General features: G+C 44.3%; 1 protein-coding gene across 1 annotated transcript in view; it reads right to left on the bottom strand.

Moving 5' to 3' along the window:
• Positions 1-27,566, bottom strand: part of LOC144494794 (ephrin type-A receptor 5-like) — a 393,151-nt gene that overhangs the window by 86,475 nt on the left and 279,110 nt on the right. Inside the window, exons 6-8 of the mRNA XM_078214142.1 lie at positions 22,623-22,747; positions 14,676-14,835; positions 8,160-8,262 (exon numbers count right to left, since the gene is read on the bottom strand). Of these exons, the coding sequence (XP_078070268.1) occupies positions 8,160-8,262; positions 14,676-14,835; positions 22,623-22,747 (388 nt within the window). The remainder of the gene's footprint in view (positions 1-8,159; positions 8,263-14,675; positions 14,836-22,622; positions 22,748-27,566) is intronic.

Genomic DNA, 27,566 nt, shown 5'->3' with positions numbered 1-27,566 from the left:
AGTCCAAAGATGTGCGGGTTAGGCTGATTGGCAATGCTAAAATTGCCCCTTAGTGTCCTGAGATGCGTAGGTTAGAGGGAGTAAGCGAGTAAGCGAGTAAATATGTAGGGATATGGGGGTAGGGCCTAGGTGGGATTGCGGTCGGTGCAGACTCGATGGGCGAAATGGCCTCTTTCTGTACTGTAGGGTTTCTATGATTCTATGCAAAACAGCAGCAAACTGATTTGTCTACAATAAGCAAATAAATAGGTCCTCTGTTTTGAGGGAAAATATTGGCCCTGCTCTTCCACAAAGAGAGACATGAGATCTTTTACGCTGAGCTGAGAGTCGATGAGAATCATAGAATCCCTACAGTGCAAAAGGAGGCCATTTGGCCTATTGAGTCTGTACCAACCACAATCCCATCTGGTTCTATTCCCCTAACACCACACATTTACACTGCTAATCCCCCTGATGCTAGGGTCAATTTAGCACGGCCAATCAACCTAATCTGCACATCTTTGGAGTGTGGGAGGAAACCGGAACACCTGGCAGAAATCCACGCAGACACGGGGAGAAAGTGCAAACTCCATACAGACAGTGGCCTGAGGCCGGAATTGGACCCGGGTCCCTGGCACTGTGAGGCAGCAGTGCTGACCCATTATGCCGCCATCGGATTCACATGTCATTCAAATACAACACCTCTGAGCATTCCTTCAGTATTGCATTGAAATGTCTGCCAAAATTATACATTCAATTCTCTGGAGTTGTTTCTGATTCAGAGGCAAGGTTATGAGGCAAAACTAGTGTGGCCAAACGGGCCGTCTAAAATGGCGATTTGTAAAGCACTCTGGGACAATTGGGCAAGAACTAAAATGACAGGCTGCAGCCTAAAAGACAGAGATAAACAGGCTGCAACCCAGACGAGTGAATACACAGGATATGGGTCATCTCCAAGACAAAAAAGACTTTCTGGTCAAACTGGGTTGTTTACCAGACATAGGGGCGCTGTAACCCCTTATTTGTGAGGGAGGTGTGTATTCTACGTGCCCCCAGCACCTACAGACATGGCCGTTGGGGACACACCCAGGGATTGGTGTGGCAGCATCCGATTGGACTTTATCGATAGGCTGATCAAGTCCTGATCGATTGATTGGCAATGGCCAAAAGGGGCGCGAAACCCAACGGGGTATAAAGGGTGCTGCACAATCAAGAATCTCTCTCTCCCTCTGACCCCATGAACGGGCTTCAACAACGGTGACCATCGCCAGCGACGACCAGCATGAGGAGAGCCACCACACCTGAGAAGGAAGGAAGACCAGAGTCAGAGTGCCAGACCAGACCAAAGGACCAGACTACGCAGAGGACGACCGAGACCAGCGCACAGATCAAGGCCAATATCTGCTTGGGTACTTGCCAGTCACGCAAAGTTAAGTCAAGGTCTTGTATTGGACTTAAACTCTAGTATTTTATGTGACATAAAACTTATTGTTGGTTGGATGGGTGATTATTGATTGTGTGTCTTAAATAAATATTGGTTGTACTAATAAGACGTCTACTCGCAGTTATTTGTCCAGCGTATAAGGGTTAAAACAGACTGTGCGGCAGGCACAACACTAGCATCCAAAATGTGGCCCTTACTCATTTCTGTTCAGAGCATTTGAGTCCAGCTGTGAAATGGCGGACAGTGGACAACAGGATAAAGTCTAACAAAAACCTTTCTCCTTGATGTCCGAACCCCAAGTCCCCCATTCCTCTGCACTACCACTTGCCATGGCATTTGGAGGAAGAACTCTTCTCTTTTCCCAGTTGGAACCTTAGGCACTGTTGCAACTAAATGAACTACTTCACCAGGAAAGCTTGCCTGAAGCAAAGAGAAAGAGAAATTAATTTGCATCGAAGTAGATGGGATTTGAAATTTAAAGCTATGGCTTGCTTGAATAGGTTCCCTGAGGTAGAGAGTCAACTGGCTCAACCTGAATAAAAAGCAAGAAAGGTTGATGGAGTCAGAGCCACAGGCATCTAGTATTATCAGGAAGATTCACTGATATTAACATTTGCGTTACTATCCTTGCTCAATAAATTTGACAAAATAGTTTCAGGTTTATATATTAAAAAACAGTTTTCAGTTTAATTAGTAACATTCATCTTATTCTATTGAGTATTTTTCAGTGTACTTTTCTCTGATACAGATACCTTTACTAGTCATCGTACATGGATGCACCGTACTGCAGTTGTATGTCAGACGTACTGACCAGTACGCTTTGGTTTCCATGAATTATAACAAAGCACAGTGGGTGGTTGTACGTTATGGTATGGAGGTTAAATTCCACGACCATTTTAGCTGACCTCATGTAAAAATCAGTAACCATATTAAGTCAATTCTGTGTGCCTACATATCACAGAAATGGGATCTCTCTGGAGTAATTCCCACCCAGAACTGGAACTACTCCAGCATGCCTGGTTCATCCAGTGCCAAGTACACCAGATCCAAAATGTGAGATCAGGTCATTGGCAGGGTTCTGACATGTCCCCGGGGCAACTATTAAAGGGCTAGAAATAGCCTCACAAGTTTCCAACTCTTGTTCTTTTCCTTTACTCCTAGGAAGTTAATGGCTGGCAGCGCTAACTGACTGGCAAGGTGGAGGTAAACATTTCAGTTGTTGCAGGAAAAAGCAGAATGATATCCAGCTTCTCGGATAAATGGTTGGAAGGAGGGTAAATGCAGCATGGGGGGGAAAGCAGAGACAAGAGTGGAGCCTGGTCACCGCCGCAGACTCATGATGTAGAAGCGCCATCACTGGATCTGACACTCGAGGCCATCAACTCACAAAGTGGCTCTGTGTACCTTTCAGGGGAGTATAGAGTTGGGATTAACACATGAGCTTCAAAGGGGTAGGGGTGGGGTGGGGCGTGGGTGGAGGGAATGGGGGCGCACACAGGAGAATGCTGATGGTCTCACACACTGTTATCTGTGATGCATTGGCAGACCTGCCAGCTAGCCCATTGGCACTAGCCAGCAGCGTGCAGGAGTGCAGCTCCAATCAAGCACAACCACTTGGCCTATCCTTTCCAGCATTTATGTAATGATTAATTCTGAGGCAGCACTTGTGAATACACCCATGAAGCAGCACAGGGGGCTGATGTCTTACCATCCATTGCTGCAGAGGCAGAAGCTATCCAATGGTCTCAGTGTTACCCTGGAGGGTCAGACTGAGATCATAAGATCCATGCTTGGAGCCTTGCAAGTTCAGACTGCTGCAATGATGGCTCTGCATCTCAGTGCTACAATCCTACCAGAGTCTAATTATCTGTCCTCCAAAAGATTCATAAGAACATAAGAAATAGGAGCAGGAGTAGGCCATCTGGCCTTTTGAGCCTGCCCCGCCATTCAACAAGATCATGGCTGATCTGAAGCAAATCAGTTCCACTTACCCGCCTGCTCCCCATATCCCCTAATTCCCTTATCGATCAGAAAACTATCTACCCGTGATTTAAACATATTCAACGAGGAAGCCTCCACCACTTCAATGGGCAGAGAATTCCAGAGATTCACTACCCTCTGAGAGAAGAAGTTCCCCCTCAACTCTGTTCTGAACCGGCCCCCCCTTATTTTGAGGCTGTGCCCTCTAGTTCTGGTTTCCCTTCTAAGTGGAAAGAATCTCTCCACCTCTACCCTATCCAGCCCCTTCATTATCTTATATGTCTCTATAAGATCACCCCTCATCCTTCTAAACTCCAACGAGTACAGACCCAATCTGTTTAATCTCTCCTCATAAGCTACACCCCTCATCTCCGGTATCAACCTGGTGAACCTTCTCTGCACTCCCTCCAAGGCCAATATATCCTTTCGCAAATAAGGGGACCAAAACTGCACACACTACTCCAGTTGCGGCCTCACCAGTGCCTTGTACAGTTGCAGCAAGACCTCCCTGCTTTTATATTCTATCCCCCTCGCGATAAAGGCCAACATTCCATTCGCCTTCTAGATCACCTGCTGCACCTGCAGACTGAGTTTTTGCGATTCGTGCACAAGGACCCCCAGGTCCCTCTGCACAGTCGCACGATGTAATTTTTCTCCATTTAAATAATATTCCAATTTACTATTATTTCTTCCAAAGTGGATAACCTCACATTTGCTAACGTTATATTCCATCTGCCAGATCCTCGCCCACTCGCTCAGCCTATCCAAATCTCTCTGCAGACTTTCCGCGTCCTCCACGCAATTCACTTTCCCACTCACCTTCGTGTCATCAGCAAACTTGAATACCCTACATTCAGTCCCCTCCTCCAGATCATCTATGTAAATGGTAAACAATTGAGGCCCCAGCACCGATCCCTGCGGCACGCCACTGGTCACCAACTGCCAACCAGAAAAGCACCCATTTATCCCAACTCTCTGCTTCCTGTTAGATAGCCAATCCCCAATCCACGCCAACACCTTACCCCTAACTCCGTGTACCCCAATCTTCTGCAGCAACCTTTTGTGAGGCACCTTATCGAACGCCTTCTGGAAATCTAAAAACACCACATCCACCGGTTCCCCTCTGTCAACCGCACTAGTCACATCTTCATAAAAGTCCAGTAGATTCGTCAAACACCACTTTCCCTTCATGAATCCATGCTGCGTCTGCTTGATCGAACCATTCTTATTCAGGTGCTCTGTTATTTCCTCTTTAATAATGGACTCTAGCATCTTCCCAACTACGGGCGTTAAGCTAACCGGCCTGTAGTTACCTGCCTTTTGTCTACTTCCTTTTTTAAACAGCGGCGTAACAGTAGCTGTTTTCCAGTCAGCCGGCACTACCCCAGAGTCCAGTGAATTTTGATAAATTACTACTAACGCATCTGCTATTACCTCAGCCATTTCTTTCAGTACCCTGGGATGCATTCCATCCGGGCCCGGGGACTTGTCTACCTTCAGTCCTATTAGTCTACGAAGCACCACCTCCTTAGTAACAGTAATTGTATTAAGGACCTCCCCTCCCACCAACTCTCAATCTCTAATATTCGGCAAACTATTTGTGTCTTCCACCGTGAAGACCGACACACTAACCCTGAGGCACTAACCCAGGAGTGACTATGGCTCTGTGGTGCATGTACCTGATGCCCTCTCTCAGAATGACAGCAGTCACTACTGCTACTCTGTCAGGGTCCCTGCTGTTGCCCCTCAGCTTGCGAGTCCAGACTGCTGCTGCCCATGCTGATGTAATGCAGTCAAAAAGCCCAGAGCTATCCTGCAAGGTCATTTGCAGCATCTACCAGTGAAAATCATGTCGCACCCTCTGGGGTAGCACTATGTAGGAACACGAGGACAGATGAAGGTGCCTGCAAGACACTCACGAGGAAAAGCACATGGGTGAATAGCTCAATTCTGTTCATATTAGTGCTCGTGTTGTAGGGTAAAGTTACTATCTTATTGCCAGCTAGGGCTCAGTTAGTAACACTGTTGCTTTGGAATCACAAGAGCGTGGCTTCAGGTGGCACTCCAGTGCAAAGATCTAGACTGAAACTCTAGAGCAGCGCTGAGAGAATGCTGCACTGTCAGAGGTGGCAACTTTGAGAAAAGATGATAAACTCTGCCTGCCCTCTCAAGTAGACATAAAAGATCCTTTGGTACCATTTTGAAAAAGCGCAGGGGAGTTATCGCCAATGTCTTGGTAAAAAGGTATGCCTCAATCAACACCACAAACACAGAGTATCTGGTCACTATCACTTTGCTGTTTGCAAATTGGTCACCACGTTACTTATATTACAACAGTGATACACTTCAAAGTAATTAATTGCCTGCAGAGAACTTTGGGATTCCCTGTGGTATTGAAAGGTGCTCTAACAATTCAATTTTTGTCAATTGCTTTTATTTGAGCATTTAGACCGAAGAGACACTATGATGTTACATTGCAGATTAAGTGAAAGGTAGGAAATTTTAAATCAACTGTGGTGTTGGATAACATTTTAGGGGAATCGTAGTCTGAATATCTGGTCACAGTGACCCTGTCTGGAGTGAAGAAATCCTGAATGCCTCCTCCCTGATACCTCTTCCTCATTCTCTTCCTCTTCCATTTCTTGCCCACCCTCCTCCTGAGATGGTCCCCAAATTCCTGGTTATGAAAGCTAGGTTGTGGAGCATGTCGTAGACACAAACTTGGGCCTAAGCTCTGTTGAGTGCTGGAAGTCTCCCTATGAGCAGACCAACAGTGAAAATGTTACTTCAGGACCCCGATGGCTTAGTTTATGTTGTTCTCTGTTGCTGCATGGCCCGCATCACAGGCAAGCAGTCTTTGTGTGGCTAGATAGCAGAGGGGGATCATTAGCCATGTGTATGTCAAATATTCACTGTCACCTCGCAGTCAACCTCTAATTCTTCTCCCCGACTATAAGTATTAAGGAATAACAGCAAGCTGACTCTGAGGAGCAAGCTGATGGTTTGTAAGGCCTGTGTTCTCAGCACCATGTTGAGGCTAAGGAAATTTGGCATGTCTGCTATGACTCTTCCCAACCTTTATAGATGCATCTTGGAAAACATTCTTTCTGGTTGTATCACAGTTTGGTATGGCTCCTGCTCTGCCCAAAACTGCAAAAAACTACAAAGGGTTGTGAACGAAGCCCAGTCCATCACGCAAACCAGCCTCCCATCATTGACTCCCATACACTTCCTGCTGCCACGGAAAAGCAGCCAGCATAATCAAGGACCCCACGCACCCCGGACATACTCTCTTCCATCAGGAAAAAGATACAAAAGTCTGAGGACATGTACCAACCGACTCAAGAACAGCTTCTTCCCTGCTGCCATCAGACTTTTGAATGGACCTACCTCGCATTAAGTTGATCTTTCTCTACACCCTGGCTATGACTGTAACACTACATTCTGTACTCTCTCCTTTCCTTCTCTATGTATGGTATGCTTTGTCTGTATAGTGCGCAAGAAAGAATACTTTTCACTGTATACTAATACATGTGACAATAATAAATCAAATCAATTTTAAAAATCAACAATGTACAGCTATCAAGAGAGGAAGCTTAACATCTTTAATCTCTGCTTTTTGGAAAATATTCTGGGCATTTCAAAATCATGAAAGTAGCAGTTCTCCCACTATGGTGTCACTCATCAAGCATAGGTAAATTCAATAGCTTGGCCACATTTGCAAAATGATGGATTGTTGCCTATCTAAGGATTTTCTGTCTGGCGAGGTAGCCAGAGGACAAAAATCCTGATCGAGCATTTCACATAGGCCCTGCACATTGATTTTCACATCTGGGAGGCACTAGCTGATGACAGAGAAAAATGGCGACATCACCTGCAGGTCAGCATGTGCCGCCACGATGAACAGTGATTACAGCAGCTTGGCAACAAGCACCAACACTGAAAAGAACAACCCACAACGACACCTGATAACCAGGGCAATTGCAGCACGAGTGACAGAATCTGTCTCTCGCAGATTAGTCTCTTCGGCCATCAGCAAAAGTGCCCCATACGAAGGTCCCCCATCCCTGGAGGAAATTATTTGCTCCTCTCTCCTCACTGTCCAATGTGTATCATTGCCCTTTCACTCTCTTTGTGCCTCACTGTTCAACGTGTAACACCTGCCCTTTGATCTCCTCTCTCCTCACTGTCCAAGGTGTAACACCTGCCCTATCACCTCCTTACTCCACACTGACCAAGATGTAACACCTGACCTTTCATTGTCATTGGATCTGAGGAACCAAACACCATTATTCTTTATTTCATAGTATAATAATGCACTCTCAGCAGCATGAATTTGCAAAGTGAAAATCTTCAGACATGTCAGAAATTGCAATGCTGTATTTATGGTCGGGTGGAATTGGAATCCATCCATAAAATTGCCAATAATCTGAACATATGACCAAAGTTTACAAAAAAACAGTAAATTTGAGACCAATTTTTTTTTCCTTTCAAATCTTTCATCAACAAAAGAAACATGGGCTGGGACTTTGCAGACCCACCCACAGCAGGAATCGGCACTGGCAGGACTGGAAAATATGGAGAGTGGCCAAAAATATGTTGACTTTGGGCAGGAATTTTCAGTCCCATCAAAATCTTGCCCAATATCTGTGAAACAATCTGAGGCAACATAGATATTTGGCAATTTAGTGTGTTCCTTGCAACAACTGTGTTCATTATCACCAGACATATAGCAGGACAATCATATTTCTCGTACCTTCCGCTAAGTAACAGGCCAGACACCACTGCCAGTAGGATCATGCCCACTGCCACGGAAACGGCGATGATTGGTACCTGACTCTGAGCACTGGCAGGTAAAGCTGGAAACAGAAAATGAAGAAGCAAATATTACAAATGCATAAGGAAACTGTCCTGACATGCCTCGATTTATTAATAACACTTTGAAGAGAAAAACCTTTATAGCCCTGACAGCCAAAAATATATTCTATTTGACGATCCTGAATGATGAAACACTTGCTCTGTGGACATGAGATATAACTTCACAACCAAAGTATTGTTTCACATGAAAGAGTAATTTGCATGTGTAAAACAATTTTTTCTGTAACAGTAAATTATCTGTCAGCATCTTATAAAATGTTAAACACTCATGAATAAAAATAAATGGCATTTCAACATTATTGTTTCCCTAGAAAGCGCTATTCAACATTCTGGGACATTCCATCACTTTTGAAGCTTATGATGGTGTCAGCATTTGTAAAAGTAGAAAACGTGACGGGCACTTTGGGCCAGAATTTGACATCCCAATGCAGGCAGAAGAGATGGATGGAACCCGATTCCAGGATTTCCATCCTATTCCCATCATCCAGCACTTTTGAGAGTGCAAGACTGCATGCAGCAAACCCGACACTGGCTGCTCCATTGCAAAGTGACGATTTCAGATCCCCTTGCAATTTTCATGGAATCTGTCTAGTTTTGGAAGGCTTCTGAAGCAGATGTGATTCACACAAGCTCAGAGGTATGGTGAATCTTGGGGGATGTCTTATCTGGAGTCAGGAACCTTTTTGACCATTGTTTCTAACTTTGCGTGTTATAATGAAATGCTGTGCGATAAATATGTTTATAACAATGTGATTAATGATAGAGATTTGCTTAGAAAAGGTAAGTGACCATTAAATTTACTGACACTGCGAATGTGGAAAGGTCTTCAGATTAATTTCACCACTGGATGAAGTACTATTTTGTATTAAAGAGTGTTGTGATTCAGATTTTACCATGGCAATTGCACCTTATGCTTTTATCTTTTCAATGATTGACAATTCAGCCATCTTTTCAGCTTTTGAAGTGTGAAACGATGCATTTTGGTAGGAATGACATGGAGAGACAATATAATACGAAGGATAAAATTCTTAATGGGGTGAAGGAGCAGAAGAACCTGAGTGTATATGTGCATAGATCATTGAAGATGGCAGGACAGGTGGAAAGAACAGTTAATAAAGTATAAATTACCCTGGGTTTTATTAATAGGGATATAGAGTACAGGAGGTTATTCTAAAGGAGGTTATTCTAAACTTACAAGGATACTAGTTAGACCTCAGCTGTAGGATTGTGTACGGTTCTGGGCACCACACTCTAGGAAGGATGTGAACACATTGAAGATTGCAGAAGAGGTTTACAAGAGTGGGTGCAGGGATGAGATACTTTAGTTATAAGGATAGTTTCGAGAAGTTGGGACTATTTTCCTTGGACAGAAAGCTAAGAGGAGATTTGATAGAGATTTTGACAATCATGAGGGGGACTGGAGAGAGTAGATAGGGAGAAACTATGTATTACCTGGAAGTGTAAGTTCAACTGAGGCATTCAAGAGAACATTGGTTCTATCCAAATAATAATCTAATGTCCATAGGGACAAGACAGACCAATGGCACAAAGTCAGAATGTTCAATTGGAGAGCTGGTGCAGACATGACAGGCTGATGACCTTCTTCTGTGCAAGAACAATTCTGTGATTCTGTGATGGAAGCAATACAACAAATGGCCATCTGTTCTAGTGCTTCAACATGTTTAATCTATTCATTACAGAAAGATTTATGAACACTGATGTGCAATGAAAACATATTATGAATACTTGGATGAGCTCCAAATTCCTAATGGACTCAGCTTAGCAATGAGTGTTCATAAAGCTGTCAAGGGGATGGTGAGATTTGTTAAGATTGACAGATTTATGTGTTCCTAATAGGACTATGTTTTAAAATTGTTTTTGAATAACTATCTGTTTATTTTGAAAGCTTTGTGACCATTTAATTGGATGACATTTTTTCAAGTGGAGTTTAAATGGCTGGGTGTCTGTCTTTTCCTAGTGGAGTTTGAATGGCTGTTTGTTTATTTTGACAGTTGCATGAGCATTTCAAAGATTTCCTAATGTTATTAGCAGACTAATGAGTTCTGTCTATAGTGGATATTGGATTAGTGTGCATGAGGGGACAATGGGATATAATTGTGGCTTGGGATTTGGGGGAACTGGGGTGGGGTTATTTGGATTATGGTGGATATAGAAAGGGTTTAGGGGGCAGGGGATGTGGAGGGACAAGGGATGTGGGAGCATGGCAGATGTGGGGGCACGCTGTGTGGAGAGAGTAGAGGAGATGTGGTAACAAGGGTTATGGAGAAGGCATATGGAGGAGCTTGGGGGTTTGGGCGGGGAGATGAAGGCTTGAGTGTCTAACACTCATGTACAAAACTGGCCCATGTTCCAGCAAATGGAGGTGGGTCTCCTAAAATCCCTGCATTGGTACCTGCCATCTCCATTCCTGAACCTTGGTAACTCTGGCTCATCACCACCATGTGGAGATGCCGGCGTTGGACTGGGGTAAGCACAGTAAGAAGTTTAACAACACCAAGTTAAAGTCCAACAGGTTTATTTGGTAGCAAAAGCCACACGCTTTCGGAGCCTTAAGCTCCTTCTTCAGGTGAGTGGGAATTCTGTTCACAAACAGGGCATATAAAGACACACCAACTCAATTTACAGAATAATGGTTGGAATGCGAATACTTACAACTAATCAAGACTTAAAGGTACAAACAATGTGAGTGGAGAGAGCATTAAGACAGGTTAAAGAGATGTGTATTGTCTCCAGACAGGACAGCCAGTGAGACTCTCCAAGTCCAGGCAAGCTGTGGGGATTACAGATAGTGTGACATGAACCCAATATCCCGGTTGAGGCCATCCTCATGTGTGCAGAACTTGACTATCAGTTTCTGCTCAGAGGCTCTGCGCCGTCGGGGAGCATTTCAGCGGTCACGGGCATTCGGTCTCTGATATTCGGGTAAGCGTTCTCCAAGGCGGCCTTCACAACACACGACGGCGCAGAGTCGCTGAGCAGAAACTGATAGCCAAGTTCCGCACACATGAGGATAGCCTCAACCGGGATATTGGGTTCATGTCACACTATCTGTAATTCCCACAGCTTGCCTGGACTTGGAGAGTCTCACTGGCTGTCCTGTCTGGAGACAATACACATCTCTTTAAACTATCTTAATGCTCTCTCCACTCACATTGTTTGTACCTTTAAGACTTGATTAGCTGTAAGTATTCGAATTCCAACCATTATTCTGTAAATTGAGTTTGTGTCTTTATATGCCCTGTTTGTGAACAGAATTCCCACTCACCTGAAGAAGGAGCTTAAGGCTCTGAAAGCTTGTGGCTTTTGCTACCAAATAAACCTGTTGGACTTAACCTGGTGTTGTTAAACTTCTTACTGTCATCACCACCACCCAGCCATGAAAATAGTGTGGGCAGGCACTACCAGGCAGGAGGCAGGAACAAGCCTGACTCAAGGATATGGGCCAAGTATTGGTAAATGGGATTCGGTAGGAGGTCATATGTTTCTCTCATGTCAGTACAGACTCGATGGGCTGAAAGGCCCCTTCTACACAGTATGATTCAATTATTTTCTGATTCAATGACTCGTCCTTTCCACATCAAAAGGTAAAATCTAACCCTCTTTTTCTCCTACTATGTCCTCTACTACTGGGCTGGGTTTTCGACTTCAGTGGATTTACCACTAGAAATTTATTTGAGCTGATTTGAACAAACTTCAAAGGTCGCATAACATTCCTCAATGCCACTTCACTAAATATTCATTATGGGCTCCAGAAAAGAATAGTGCACGCGACAGTCAGCCCTCCTTGTGGGATAAGGAAATGCCCTATGAATAGGTAGGAAGATCTGATGGTCATTGCATCCTGGTGTGTGAGGGACTATCGTGTTCTGTAGCTCAATGTGAAACAATGGTGAGAGCTGGCAATGAGACAGATGGAGTTCTCTGGATGTTGCTCCTGCTTGAGACATCCAATCGCAAAATATTAAGGAATACTATATGGATTTGGGCTGCCTTGCTGAGTTGGTGTCATTCTTATATGAGTGCACCCATGCGTTATTTGTAATTTCACCTGCTTAAAAACTGCCATGCCCACTGAGGGCATGGGTGAAAGGACTGCACTATAGTGAGGTGCATAAGGATGTGCACTAAGGATGTGCTAATCACTTTCCAAAGTTGTCACATAATCTCCCTTCCAAGGATAATCCCACCACTCGGGCATACTTTGACTAGTGATATTTTCAGGATCATTGTGAGATGTTTGACCTTTCTAGAGCTATTTAAACTGAGAGTAAAAGTGTGAGGGCATCCCATGCTTTGAAAGCTGCAGGAAACTTCGATTATGAAAATTTCTCATACCCTTATTTCTCCTAGAATCTTGGATTGAGGTTGACACAGGCACATCTGACACTTTGTGCCCATGCAATAGCATCCGCACAAGGCTCGTCTGAATAAGAACATAAGAACATAAGAACTAGGAGCAGGAGTAGACCATCTGGTCCCTTGAGCCTGCTCCGCCATTCAATAAGATCATGGCTGATCTTTTTGTGGACTCAGCTCCACTTACCTGCCCGCTCACCATAACCCTTAATCCCTTTACTGTTCAAAAATGTATCTATCCTTGCCTTAAAAATATTCAATGAGGCAGCCTCAACTGCTTCACTGGGCAGGGAATTCCACAGATTCATAACCCTTTGTGTGAAGAAGTTCCTCCTCAACTCAGTCCTAAATCTGCTTCCCCTTATTTTGAGGCTATGCCCCCTAGTTCTGGTTTCACCCGCCAGTGGAAACAACTTCACTGCTTCTATCTTATCTATTCCTTGCCCTCCTCAGAGCCATCCTCTTTAATGTCCTTCTTGGCCAAGGAGATGTCTAGTTCCTCATTGTCTCTGTCAGGCAATACATTCCCTTTGCAACTCTGAGGAAATAGCAATCATGCGGGACACTCTGTGGTGAATATTGGAGAGTCTCGCCTGCCCCTCCAAACATCAGAAAATCATCTTCAGGAGGCCAACACTTTGCTCTATTAAGGACTTTGTAATGGAATGTGTTGCATCGTATCTCTCCTCAGCTGCAATATGTGGCCAACAAATGGGCACCGTCAGCCAGGTCATCTGTGGGTACCCTTTGACCTCAAAGAGTCAATTTTCTAAATGTCGAGGTTCCTCTGTGGCAGCTGTGAGTGAGTCACTGTCCAAGAATCATGAGAGTTCTCTCGGTGTCGAGCACAACATGCAGAATTTGCTTTCTGTGAAGTGAGATTGGCCCTACAAGCCACCCCACAACAATGTTTCCCTTGAAGCATTCTCAATCACTGATAGCTACAAAAGCTTTAACTGAGGAAAATCTGGTCCTTATAACAAATAATCGTCCACCCAGAAGTAAAAATCAATCAAAAGGGGAAATAAAACGCTGGTCAGACAGCAGAATGGGAAAATATTGGCCTGAACTGTTCTTTCTCTCTGGGCAGCTGCTGCCATTTCCATGTAGTAGGGCGCAGTGGCCGTCGCTGAACTTGCCTGTCACGATGCATGTGGCTGAAGCAAGAGGCTGACTTTCTTCATCTGTGTGATTGTGAGCTTGAAGGCATAGTGGGAGGCTGGAAAATCAGGGGGCCTAGGCCAGGGCTTAATGAGACACATGCACTTTGGGTGGGTGGCCACCGGAGCCTCTGCTTCGATAAGCCTAATGGCTTTGGCCCTGGAAAATGTACCTTTAAGTGAACACCACCGATGGCACCTCCCTTGCAACATTTGACCTGTCCCAGCAGTGGTCCTTTAATAGGACTGCAGGCAGGGAGGCAACCAATTAGGAGCTGCCTCTGGGAAGATTGAGTCATTAAGTGCTGCCAGTGAGTGAGGGCTAAGGACATTCATTTGATTCCGATGTTGGAGTCCTGAGGGGAGTGGAAAAATGCAGCCTAAGGTTTGACACTGCTCTCTCATTATACCACAAAAATCAATGGTTAGCGGAGGAAAATTCAGACTTTCATATTCTTGAAGGAACTGATGTGTTTAATTGTGTTAATGTGATTTGACCTTGATTTATCTCAACTGTGCAAACACACAAGTTGACATGGAGCCTTTTATAAGAAGCTTCATTTCCCTCTTCTGATGGAAATGCCTTTTATTTTCAGTTGCTATGCATATTTATTGCTCCCATAATTTCTCTTGTATCAGATTCATAATGCAATATTTAAAGTGATGATTTGCTCGGATTGCATTTTTAATCTTTGCATCTGGCTCTGTCAAGTTCACATAAAATGACTGACACTTTAATTTATAGATTCCCTGAAAGACGGTGCGACTGCAAAGGCAGGGCTGGCAAAAAGCTCATTATTGATTTGCAGAAACTTCCTTCGCAACTGTCAGTAACGACAGTAAATAAAATGACTTACAGACTGGACTGGTTTCAAATTCAAATTTACGGCTGTAGCCCCCATATCCTGCTGCTGTACGAGCTCGTATCTGGAAGATGAACACTGTGGTGGGTTTCAGGCCATCGACAACAATCTCAGTCTCTTTGGATTTGATGATGGTGTAGCTGGTCTCCTGGGCCTGGGAGATAATGGAATACAAAAGTGAGCATATTATGGGATGAGTAGTGAGCCAGCATCCCGTCTGTCATTTCACATTGCTATTACAACTTGTTGATTCTTAGCTACACGCTATCCTAATTAGTACACCAGCACAGGATCGTGGCTTTTACATTCACTGGTCACTATTTCTCCTGATGTGGAGATGCCGGCGTTGGACTGGGGTGAACACAGTAAGAAGTCTCACAACACCAGGTTAAAGTCCAACAGGTTTATTTGGTAGCAATAAGCTTTCGGATATGGTATTTGCTACCAAATAAACCTGTTGGACTTTAACCTGGTGTTGGGAGACTTCTTGCACTATTTCTCCAGCATCATCTGAAAATAAGATTTCACTTCAATTGAGTAGACATGTTTTTCACTGTAATTATATCTCCTTAGACAATTGTTTTAAAAATTAAAATAATTCTTGGCCCCTAAAAAACACTTTCTTTGTTTTTACTGTTGACCACACAAGCCTCTCTTGAAGCAGATATCATAAACACAAAATCTATAACGTAGTTATCACTCCATAACTGCAGAATCTATCCTCATGCATGACAGCCTGTTCACATACATTAATGATTTGGAAGAGGGAACTGAATATATTATCGTCAATTTTGCAGATGATACAAAGTTGGGTGGGAGGGTGAGCTGTGAGGAGGATGCAGAGATGCTTCAGCATGATCTGGACAGGCTGAGTGTGTGGGCATATGGATGGCAGATGCAGTATAATGTGGATAAATGTAAGGTTCTCCACTTTGGTCGCAATAATAGGAAGACAGGTTATTACTTGAATGGGTATAAATTGAGAGAGGTGGATACTAGCGAAACCTTGGTGCCCTCGTGCATCAGTCTCTGAAAGTAAGCACGCAGGTACAGCAGGCAGTAAAAAAGACAAATGGTATTTTGGCCTTCATAGCGAGAGGATTTGAGTATAGGGATAGGAATGTTTTGCTGCAATTTTATAGGGTGTTGGTGAGGTCACACCTGGAGTATTGTGTGCAGTTTTGGTGTCCTTATCTGAGGAAGGATGTTCTTGCTATAGAGGGAGTACAGCAACGGTTTACCAGGCTGATTATTGGGATGGCAAGTCTGTCATATGAGGAGAGACTTGAGTCGGTTAGGATTATATTCATTGGAGTTTGGAAGAGTGAGAGGGGATCTCATAGAAACTTATAAAATTCTAACAGGGTTAGACAGGGTAGATTCAGAAAGAATGTTCCCAATGGTGGAGGAGTCCAGACTAGGGGTCATAGTTTGAGTATAAGGGGTAAACGTTTTAGAACTAAGAGAATGGTTAGCAGAGGAGAAATTTCTCCATCCAGAGGGTGGTGAATGTGTGGAAGTCACTACCACAAAAAGTAGTTGAGGCCAAAGCATTGTGTGATTTCAAGAAGAAATTAGATATAGTTCTTGGGGCTAAAGGGAGAGTCATAGAGGTTTACAGCATGGAAACAGACCCTTCGGCCCAACTTGTCCATGCCACCTTTTTTTTAAATCAAGGGATATGGGAGGAGGGGATATTGAATTCAATGATCAGCCATGATCAAAATGAATGGTGGAGCAGACTCGAAGGTATGAATGGCCTACTCCTGCTTCCAGTTTCTATGTTTTTATGGATATTGGCCCATTTGCTACAAGATATACAACAGTAAATCTTACGTATTGTGTAAGTGCCAAAAATTGATGACAGGAAAGCTATGGCAGGTGAGGACCTAGAAACTATCATTATCATGAAAGAGGTAGTGTTGGGCAAGTTAATGGGGCTAAAGGTAGACAAGTCTCCTGGTCCTGATGGAATGCATCCCAGGGTACTAAAAGAGATGGCGGGAGAAATAGCAAATGCACTAGTGGTAATTTATCAAAATTCACTGGACTCTGGGGTGGTTCCCGCAGATTGGAAAACAGCAAATTGACACCACTGTTTAAAAAATAAGGTAGACAAAAGGCGGGTAACTATAGGCCGGTTAGCTTAACTTCTGTAGTAGGGAAAATGCTTGAATCTATCATCAAGGAAGAATTAGTGAGACATCTGGATATAAATTGTCCCATTGGTAAGACGCAGCATGGGTTCATGAAGGGAAGGTCATGTTTGACTAATTTGGTGGAATTCTTTGAGAACATTACATGTGCAGTGGACAATGGGGAACCTGTGGATGTGTTGTATCTGGATTTCCAGAAGGCATTTGACAAGGTGCCGCACCAAAGACTGCTACATAAGATAAAGGTGCACGATGTTACGGGTAATATATTAGCATGGATAGAGGATTAGTTAATTAACAGAAAGCAAAGAGTGGGGTTAAATGGGTGTTTTTCTGGTTGGCGATCAGTGACTAGTGGTGTGCCTCAGGGATCAGTGTTGGGACCGCAATTGTTTACGATTTTCATAGATGATTTGGAGCTGGGGACCAAGTGTAGTGTATCAGAATTCGCAGATGACTCTAAGACGGGTGGCAGAGCAAAGTGTGCAGAGGACGCTGAAAGTCTGCAAAGGGATACAACACAGTCTAAGTGGGTGAGGGTCTGGCAGATGGAGTACAACGTTGGTAAATGTGAGGTCATCCATTTTGGTAGGAATAACAGCAAAATGGACTATTATTTAAATGGTAAAAAAATTGCAGCATGCTGCTGTGCAGAGGGACCTGGGTGTCCTTGTGCAGGAATCTCAAGGAGTTGGTTTGCAGGTGCAGCAGATAATTAAGAAGGCAAATGGAATTTTGTCCATTATTGCTAGAGGGATGGAGTTTAAAAACGAGATTATGTTGCAGCTGTATAGGGTGCTGGTGAAGCCACACCTGGAGTACTGTGTACAGTTTTGGTCTCCTGACTTGAGAAAGGATATACTGGAGGGGGTGCAGACGAGATTCACTAGGTTGATTCCAGAGTTGAGAGGGTTGGCTTATGAGGAGAGACTGAATAGACTGGGGCTATACTCATTGGAATTCAGAAGAATGAGGGGAGATCTTATAGAAACATATAAGATTATGAAGGGAATAGATAAGATAGAGGCAGGGAAGTTGTTTCCACTGGCGGGTGAAACTAGAACTAGGGGGCATAGCCTCAAAATAAGGGGAAGCAGATTTAGGACTGCTTGAGAAGGAACTTTTTCACACAAAGGTTGTGAATCTGTGGAATTCCCTGCCCAGTGAAGCAGTTGAGGCTACCTCACTGAATGTTTTTAAGGCAAGGATAGATAAATTTTTGAACAGTAAAGGAATTAAGAGTTATGGTGAGTGGGCGGGTAAGTGGAGCTGAGTCCACAAAAAGATCAGCCATGATCTTGTTGAATGGTGGAGCAGGCTCGAAGGGCCAGATGGCCTACTCCTGCTCCTAGTTCTTATTAAATGAATAGTGAAGTCTCGATATGCCACAGAGCAAATAGATACATATAAAAAGACGTGTAGAAAAAGTACTTAGTACCAAAATAGGTGGAATTGATGAACACACAGGGGGTGAAATACTTGGAACACCAGCACAAATGAGTGACAGCAAATCTGTAGCACGCTTTATGATTACCTTCTGATTATTTTTTCCACTCAGAGTTTTTATAAAACTGTGATTTATAATCTTTCCACCAAAAGTAATCTAGAAAGCATGGCTGTAAATGACAGCCAGTGGTGGAAATAATTTTCTCACATATCTATGTGTGAATTCTTATTGCTATTGTCTCATAGAATACTCCTGCACAAAAGAGACCATTTGGTCCATTTGTCACTGTGCTGACCCTTTGTGAGAGCTATCCAATTCATCCCACTCCACTGCACCTTCCCCAAAACCTCAAATGTTTCAGTCAATTATTTATCTAATTCCCATTTGAAGATTATTCCTGAATCTGCTTCCACTGCCCTCCCAGACACTACACTCAGATTGTAACTCGCTGCGTAAAAAAAAAGTTTGCTTGTGTTGCCTTATTCTTTTGCCAACCGCCTTAATTATGAGTCCTTTAGATGAATCATAAATGTTAATTCTTTCTTTGCTTATCAAGGTGGGAAACCTCAATCGTTCCATTAGTGGTAACCTGTGCACACATTAAGCATTGTGGGGTCAATACAAGTTAAGCATGTGCAGAGTGAAACTCCCCCAGTGGTAGGTACCTATGCCTTTGCTGAAGGTCATAAAATAATAGACCCAGATCATAAAACCACAATTGTGACAGCGAGCACAGAAAAAAGATTTCTATCCCATTGGAGTGAATAGATTTTCACTCTGCCCTGTGGGAGAATGGTATTTTAACTCGCTGCACCATCTCGTTTAATGAGTAATTATTGTTCACTGATTAATGACATAATTGAAGCAGAGTATGCACATTGTTAATCAGGAAGCTCCTGTTTGTACGATCAATACAAGTGCAAGGCTGGAGAATTGAATTTTTATCTGCAGCACAGTCATGAGGCATGCTTGCATTTTACCAAAAGCAAAGTCACTGGTCTCAATATTAAACCACCCCTCCCCCCACTACCCCGGAACTCTTGTTGCAATTTTCTTGGTGGCAGGTCACTTCATTAACATATTTAAATCAGTGCAATTAGGAATTTAAATTTAACCACTGTCACATGGGTTTCCTAAATCCCCAAATTAAAAGTGAGACAAGAACTGCTAGATCAAGATGGTAAGTGGCATTTTGCAGTATTCCTTGTGGACAATGAGCAGTAAGAGAGCTCCTTCTGGCATCATATTGAAGTCTTTACCTTAACCTCTGCCAATGCCATTCTCTGTCTTGCCAACAACCCAAACCCCAAGCACTAACGCTGCAATTCTCCCATCCGCGCCCGCCACTTTTCTGGTGGGTCCGGTCGGGAGACGTGTGTCTGCAACCTTGAACGGGGATGTGCGCATATGCGGAGAACGCATGCACATTTCCCAGAGCCGGCAAGCAGTCGCCTGCCAGACTACGATGGAAACTGACGGGAAGGCAGATAAGTACTTGAAATCTTTTTAAAAGCTAATTTAAATATGGAGATGTGTTCATTATTGGAACCTTTCAGATCCTCATCGAATCTTCCACCCCGCCATTACGGTGGGGTTCAGACTAGCTCCCCACGTTCGGGGAACTAGTGGGAGACCCTGCCGGCAAGAAGGGGGGGTCAAAAGAGGCCCCCCAGGGAGTCGGGCAGTAGGGAGGATGGTGCCCCCTGGGCATGGGCACCCTGGCAGTGCCAGCCTGTGCCCCCTGGCACTGCCCATCAGGTATCAAGCAGTGACAAGGGGGCAGGGCCTGTTGTGCATGGGGCCTAGGGACAATCGGTGAGGGTGGGGGCGACCCACTGCCACTCTGCATTGGGATTGACCTGGGATGGAGGGAGGGCAGTGATTGGGGTGGGCTGGGGGCTGTGGGGGGGGGGGGGGCACCGGAGGGGAGAGTCTGCCAGGGTGAGGGAGGTTGGGGGGACCGCCACTGCTGGGGGTGGGCCTGGGCATTGGGGCACTCTGGAATGGGGTGTGGTCAGGGTTGGCTCGGGAATTGTTGTGGGGGTCGCGATTGGGCCATGTGGGGGGGCTGAAGGGGCAGCACTGCGGGGATCCTGGGCTGGCCAGCAATCGGGCTGGCCAGCAAACGGGAATTTGCCAGTTTGGGGCCACTGCACATGCACAGAGCTCCAGAACTGTCAGACTCTGGCGCGAATAGGCCCCGCACCCCTGGGTTTTTAATGAGATTCACGACTGGGACCTCTTCAGTGCACAGAGTGTGGAGACTCAGGTGAGAAGCTGAACTGTCAGAACAGACCGGATTTAGAACAGTTTTTCCGCCAATTCAGCACTTTTGGGAGAATCGCGACCCAAATTTGTGCTCCATGACAGCTTCTCTGTGGCCTAATCTCCGGCCTTCTCTCCTCCCGATTGTTTCCATTTTCCCATTGCAATCCCCTGGTCCCTCTCCTGATGGCCTCTCTCTTCTCATTGATCTCTGCCCCCCTCCCCTCCCCTCCACACTCCCGGTTGCCTCTCCTTGCTAGCCCTGATCTCTGGCTATAAACCCTTTTGACAACCAGGGATCAGCCTCAAGAGACTCCAGCTAACATCTCCTGTTGTTGGATTCCCTGCTTGGTAGCTGGCCAGGCTGTCAATTTGACTGGCCACCACTGGGGAGGTGGGTGGGGGTGAACCTACACCACTTCTCCATAACTATCAGGAGCATTTACTTCTGGATTCATTGGCCATTTGGAAAATGAGAAGAAACAAGGATCATCCTTGAACAATGGAAGACTCTAAGTGAATCACCTAACCTGTCAAATACAGTTCATGAAGACATACAAAAGACAGAGGGTGGCAGTGGAAGGATGTGTTTCTGAATGGAGGGCTGTGACAAGTGGCGTTCCTCAGGGATCAATGCTGGGACCTTTGCTGTTCATTTTATATATATAAATAATTTGGAGGAAAATGTAACTGGTTTGAATAGTAGGTTTGCAGACGACACAAAGGTTGGTGGATTTGCAGATAGCGATGAGGACCATCAGAGGATACAGCAGGATATAGATAGGTTGGAGGCTTGGGCAGAGAGATGGTAGATGGAGTTTAATCCGGACAAATGTGAGGTAATGCATTTTGAAAGGTCTAATAAAGATAGAAAAAATACAGTAAATGGCAGAACCCTTAAGAGTATTGAAAGGCAGAGGGATCTGGGTGTACAGGTACACAGGTCACTGAAAGTGGCAACGCAGGTGGAGAAGGTAGTCAAGAAGGCATACGGCATGCTTGCCTTCATCGGCCGGGGCATTGAGTTTAAAAATTGGCAAGTCATGTTGCAGCTTTATAGAACCTTAGGCCGCACTTGGAATATAGTGTTCAATTCTGGTCGCCACATGACCAGAAGGATTGGAGACTTTGGAGAGGGTAAAGAAAAGATTTACCAGGATGTTGCCTGGTATGGAGGGCATTAGCTATGAGGAGAGGTTGGAGAAACTTCGTTCATTCTCACTGGAATGACGGAGGTTGAGGGGAGACCTGATAGAAGTCTACAAGATTATGAGCGGCATGGACAGAGTAGATAGTCAGAAACTTTTTCCCAGGGTGCAAGAGTCAATTACTGGGGGCATAGGTTTTAAGTGCGAGGGGCAAGGTTTAAAGGAGATGTACGAGGCAAGTTTTTTACACAGAGGATGGTGGGTGTCTGAAACTCGCTGCTGGGGGAGGTGGTGGAAGCAGATACAATAATGAGTTTTAAGGGATGTCTGGATAAATACATGAATAGGATGGGAACAGAGGGATACGGTCCCCGGAAGGATAGGGGGTTTTAGTTGAGTCGGGCAGCATGGTCGGTGCAGGCCTGGAGGGTCGAAGGGCCTGTTCCTGTGCTGTAATTTTCTTTGTTCTTTGTTCTTTGCTCCTTTTCACTATCTTAAGTTTTTTTCTAAAACAGCAGGAACCTAAGGGTTTGCTGAAATAATTCTGTGTATGGGTTTTTCAAGAGTTTTTACTCCCTTGTCATGCATTAAACACGCATGGCAGAAGGAACATGAGGGGTTATTGTAATTCCTCTGGCTGAACACTTTTAGATGCTAAGAAATTAAAAGACCTTGCAATCATCTTACACTTACGCCCTTATTGGGATCACAATCTGTATCAATTAATTTATATCTATGCTCTGTGAAGCAATGATTCAGTGACGGTGATTATCAATCATTCATCCAATATCAGTGGTTATCAATTAGTGAAACAGCACCAGTGTTCATCAAAAAATCTATACCAGTATTTAGCACCAAGAACGAAAACACACAGGCATACAACGGAAATAGAGAACAGGGGTTTTTTTAACCAGTAAGTTTATACCTTTTCATAATATTTGATCTCATACTCCAGTATGATGCCATTGGGCCGGTTTGGCTCCTGCCAGGATAAGGAGATGCTATTTTTCGTGACCTTCTTCTTCTTCACAACACTAATTGGCGAAGGTGCTGTAAAAACATAAGTACAGGAAAGCATATTATTGATCCGCTGTTAAGAAAATAAACCCGCTAAATTTGCTTTTCGATTGTTTTTCAATTCAGCACCTTGCCACTTCAGCCGAACAGTATATTAAATCAAAGGATCGTTGAGTATTCTGTTCTGTGTTCTAAGAGCTAAAAAGTTTTTTTGCAGCATCTGTAGCCTTAATGTAATGGATAAGATTTTAAATTTTCTCAAAATATAATAAAAACCACATTGTAACAATTTTTTTAACAATATGGTCTGATAGTTTGGGAGCCTTCTCATATATCATGCAACATTGGCCAATATTTAAAAATCAAAACGGATGCTAAACTGTCCCAGTACCCAGGCTTGTAACCTTTACCTTGATGTAAGGTTCACCCTGATGTAAATAATGCATTTTCACTTTAAAAGATGTGCATGTTTCATAAGATTTAGGGCTGTAATGAAACTCCAGAGCATTGTATTTGGGGGGCACAGCTTAATATAAGGTAAGTCCTTTCAAATGTCTGACAGCAGCAGGGAAGAGGCTGTTCTTGAGTCGGTCGGCATGTGATCTCAGACTTCTATTTTTTTTCCCGATGGAGGAAGGTGGAAGAGAGAATGTCCGGGGTACATGGGGTCCTTGATTATGCTGGCTGCTTTTCGAGGCAGCGAGAAGTGTAGATAGAGTCAATCGATGGGAGGTGGTTTGAGTGATGGACTGGGCTACGTTCACAATCCTTTGCAGTTTCTTGCATGAATGTTAGTGGATAAGTGAGTGAATGGGTGAATGAGTGAGTGGGTAGGTGCATGAGGCAGGCAAGTGGATAAATATTTAGGGAATGGGTTGATGAGTGGGTAGGTGGGGGCGATGGTTGAGCTGGCTGGCACATGAGGTGGTGGGTGTGTGAGGTGGAAGGTGTATAGGGTGTCAGGTGGGTGAAATAGTAGATGAGTGAGGTAGTAGGTGGGTGAGGTGCATAGGGTGGGGGAGTGACAGGTAGTCAGGTTAGAGGATGGGATAGTCGGGTCAGGTCTGAGGGCAGTTAGGTGATCAGGGGTAGTTGGATGGGATGGTACCCAGGTCGAATTCAGGTGTAGTTGGATCAGGCTAGATTAGTTGGGAGGTGGGTTAGTGATTCAGTTTGGAAGGATAGTCGGGTGGTTGGGAATCGTCATCCCTGGGGAGGGGTGGTGGGGGGGGGGAGGGGGAGGTGGGGGGGTGGCGGTGGGGGAGGGGGGGGTGGGGGGGGAGGGGAGGGGTGGGGGGGGAGGGGAGGGGTGGGGGGGTGGGTCAGAGGGGGACGGCACCTTGGTTAGGTTGGTGTGTTGGGTTGGGGATTAGTTGGGGGACTGATGGGTCAGATCAGAAGGGTATTCAGATGGTCAGGGATAGTTGGATGGTCGTGGGTGGCCAGGTTTTTGAAGGGGTAACCAAGAGGGTAGATGAGGGCAGCTGATGTTGTCTACATGGACTTTAGCAAGGCCTTTGACAAGGTACCGCATGGTAGGTTGTTGCATAAGGTTAAATCTCACGGGATCCAGGGTGAGGTATCTAAATGGATACAAAATTGGCTTCTTGACAGAAGCCAGAGGGTGGTTGTAGAGAGTTGTTTTTCAAACTGGAGGCCTGTGACCAGCGGTGTGCCTCAGGGATCAGTGCTGGGCCCACTGTTATTTGAAATTTATATTAATGATTTGGATGAGAATACAGGGGGCATGGTTAGTAAGTTTGCAGATGACATCAAGATTGATGGCATAGTGGACAGTGAAGAAAGTTATCTCCAATTGCAACGGGATCTTGATCAATTGGGCCAGTTGGCTGACGAATGGCAGATGGCGTTTAATTTAGACAAATGTGAGGTGATGCATTTTGGTAGATTGAACTAGGGCAGGACTTACTCAGTTAATGGTAGGGCATTGGGGAGAGTTACAGAACAAAGAGATCTAGGGGTACATGTTCATAGCTCCTTGAAAGTGGAGTCACAGGTGGACAGAGTGGTGAAGAAGGCATTCGGCATGCTTGGTTTCATCGGTCAGAACATTGAATACAGGAGTTGGGACGTCTTGTTGAAGTTGTACAAGACCTTGGTAAGGCCACACTTGGAATACTGTGTGCAATTCTGCTCACCCTATTATAGAAAGGATATTATTAAACTAGAAAGAGTGCAGAAAAGATTTACTAGGATGCTACCGGGACTTGATGGATTGAGTTATAAGGAGAGGCGGAATAGACTGGGACTTTTTTCTCTGGAGCGTAGGAGGCTGAGGGGTGATCTTATAGAGTTCAAAAAAATAATAAGGGAAATAGACAAGGTAGACAGTCAATATATTTTCCCAAGGGTAGGGGAGTCTAAAACTAGAGGGCATAGGTTTAAGGTGAGAGGGGAGAGATACAAAAGTGTCCAGAGGGACAATTGTTTCACACAGAGGGTGGTGAGTGTCTGGAACAAGCTGCCAGAGGTAGTAGTAGAGGCGGGTACAATTTTATCTTTTAAAAAGCATTTAGATGGTTACATGGGTACGATGGGTATAGAGGGATATGGGCCAAATGCGGGCAGTTGGGATTAGCTTAGGATTTTTAAAAAAAAGGTGGCATAGACAAGTTGGGCCGAAGGGCCTGTTTCCACGCTGTAAACCTCTGTGACTCTAGGTGAGGTCAGGGGGCGACATTTAAATGGTCAGGGGGTGGCATTTGGGTCTGGGACATAGTCAGGAGGATTGGGTTAGTTGGATTTTCAGTGGGGAATCAGTTCTGCAGTAACCCAGGTGTTAGACTAGGTTTGAATCTGTGTAAGATATCCTGGATAACTGCTCAGGCAAATACCTGGAAACTGTTCAAAATCTCCAACTTCAGCTCAGAGTTGAAGATATTCGTGGAGGATCCTGGGGAGTGGGGGAATTGCAATTCGGAAGTTGCAATATCCCTGACAATCTGAAAACTCTATGGTAGTCATGATGTGGAGATGCCGGCGTTGGACTGGGGTAAACACAGTAAGAAGTTTAACAACACCAGGTTAAAGTCCAACAGGTTTATTTGGTAGCAAAAGCCACACAAGCTTTCGAGGCTCGAAAGCTTGTGTGGCTTTTGCTACCAAATAAACCTGTTGGACTTTAACCTGGTGTTGTTAAACTTCTTAATCTGAAAACTGGAAGATTTGGGCCATTATCTTGTGAGATTATTTCAATTAAAGACTCACTGCCCCAACTTTGTTCCCTCTCCAATTGTTCAGGTAAAGCAATAAAATCCTTCACTTCTTTGAGACTGTTAATAAAACGTCAACATAGAACTCATGAGACTGATGATGAATAACTCCGCCATAAGCCAGCTGTGTTCAGAGAAGGAAACTGGGTAGTGCAGGTTAATGAAGAGATTCTGAAATACTACCAATCTGAGATGCTGAGATTTTAGTGAAAATGTTACTCTGACATAAAGATCAATTAAACAATTTTAGTTGATATCACTGATATTGTGAGATATTTTTATGCTTCAGTTGTGCTTGCATTATTATGTGTTGTACGAGCAATTTAGCTCCACTACCAAGGATTTTTATTAATCTAACAAGTTAAAATTTGATCATAGGAGCTGGAGAAAGCACAACCTTCCCATTTTAAGGTTCACAGCTGAACATCTTGCAATGTGATCCCTGTGACACAAAACAATATGGTTTAAAGCTGCATGTAGAGGTCACTAATATTTACTATTCAAGGGCAACGCTGCTGTTAATGCCACTTTAGAAAGAATAAAGGGAAGAATGTTTGACAGTTTCTTGGAGTTATTACAGGCACATTCTTTGTTGCATTGTATAAGGTGAAAAGGGGATAAGATCATCTGCCAAACACAGATGAGGGAAGTTATTTAACATATCTTAGTTTATTGAATAAAAGAGAAAAGATATCCCGCCCCACCCCTTTTGGGAGGTAATTACAGTTTCAATTTCAACTGCATTTCCTAATCCAAACCTATCACTGACTAATTAAAATTAGCAGCCAGCAATCTCCAACAGAATTGTGTAGTCCTTGAAGCTGTTTTAATTCCAACATCCTGTGTCTACTTAATAAGTTCATTCACACAAGGTGCTGTGTTGTGGTGTTGCTTCCACTGTTTTACGTTGGTAGGTGTTCAGTCAGTTAACATACGTTTTTATCTATTTTGAGCATTAGCTGTGGTGAAAAATAAAAACAAGTGCAATGGCCGGTGGCTCTGACTGTGCCTGTCCCGTTGACCAGAATGGCGGGATCTCACGCCAAATTCAGAAACCTCATTAATTATACACAGACAAGTTCCCCTCCAACTCTCTCATGGGCCAGCAGGTGATTCGTCCGCCCGTCCTCAGCTAATGGGTTCAAAAGTCTTGGCGTTCTCACCCATTGCTAGTTAGCCAGGCCGTTGCTGCTTAGATTGAGGCGATGCAATCTGAAAAAAGATTTTCTCATTCCAAAGCTGCTTGAAATCACCCTTCACGTTCACCTACAAGCCTCTCCACTAAATGTCAGCAACTTTCACCAGCTATACCATAGGCATATAGGAGAGCACCTCATCGGGGCATTAGGACAGGCAAAGGCACATGGAATACTCACTAAGGGAATTCACAAGGGTGATTAGTTTTGCATAAACTGTGGCATAATTTAATTAATAAATTTGGTTGTTTTTTATTTTCGCATTGTGGAAAAGAGGACAATATGAGAGCAGCGACAGGAGTGCGGATTTTGTTGGTGGATGGATGATTGCAGTTAAGGTTGCTGCTGGTATTACTCATTAATTACTTGGTCAATCACTTCCCAGGCAGTAAGAGAACATTTAGTTTGCAGCCTCCCTTCCTC

This window comes from Mustelus asterias, chromosome 6 (genome assembly GCF_964213995.1).
Source record: "Mustelus asterias chromosome 6, sMusAst1.hap1.1, whole genome shotgun sequence".
Classification (NCBI taxonomy): Eukaryota; Metazoa; Chordata; class Chondrichthyes; order Carcharhiniformes; family Triakidae; genus Mustelus; species Mustelus asterias.
Note: the sequence above shows the minus strand (reverse complement) of the source record. Positions and strands in the feature narration are given on the sequence as shown.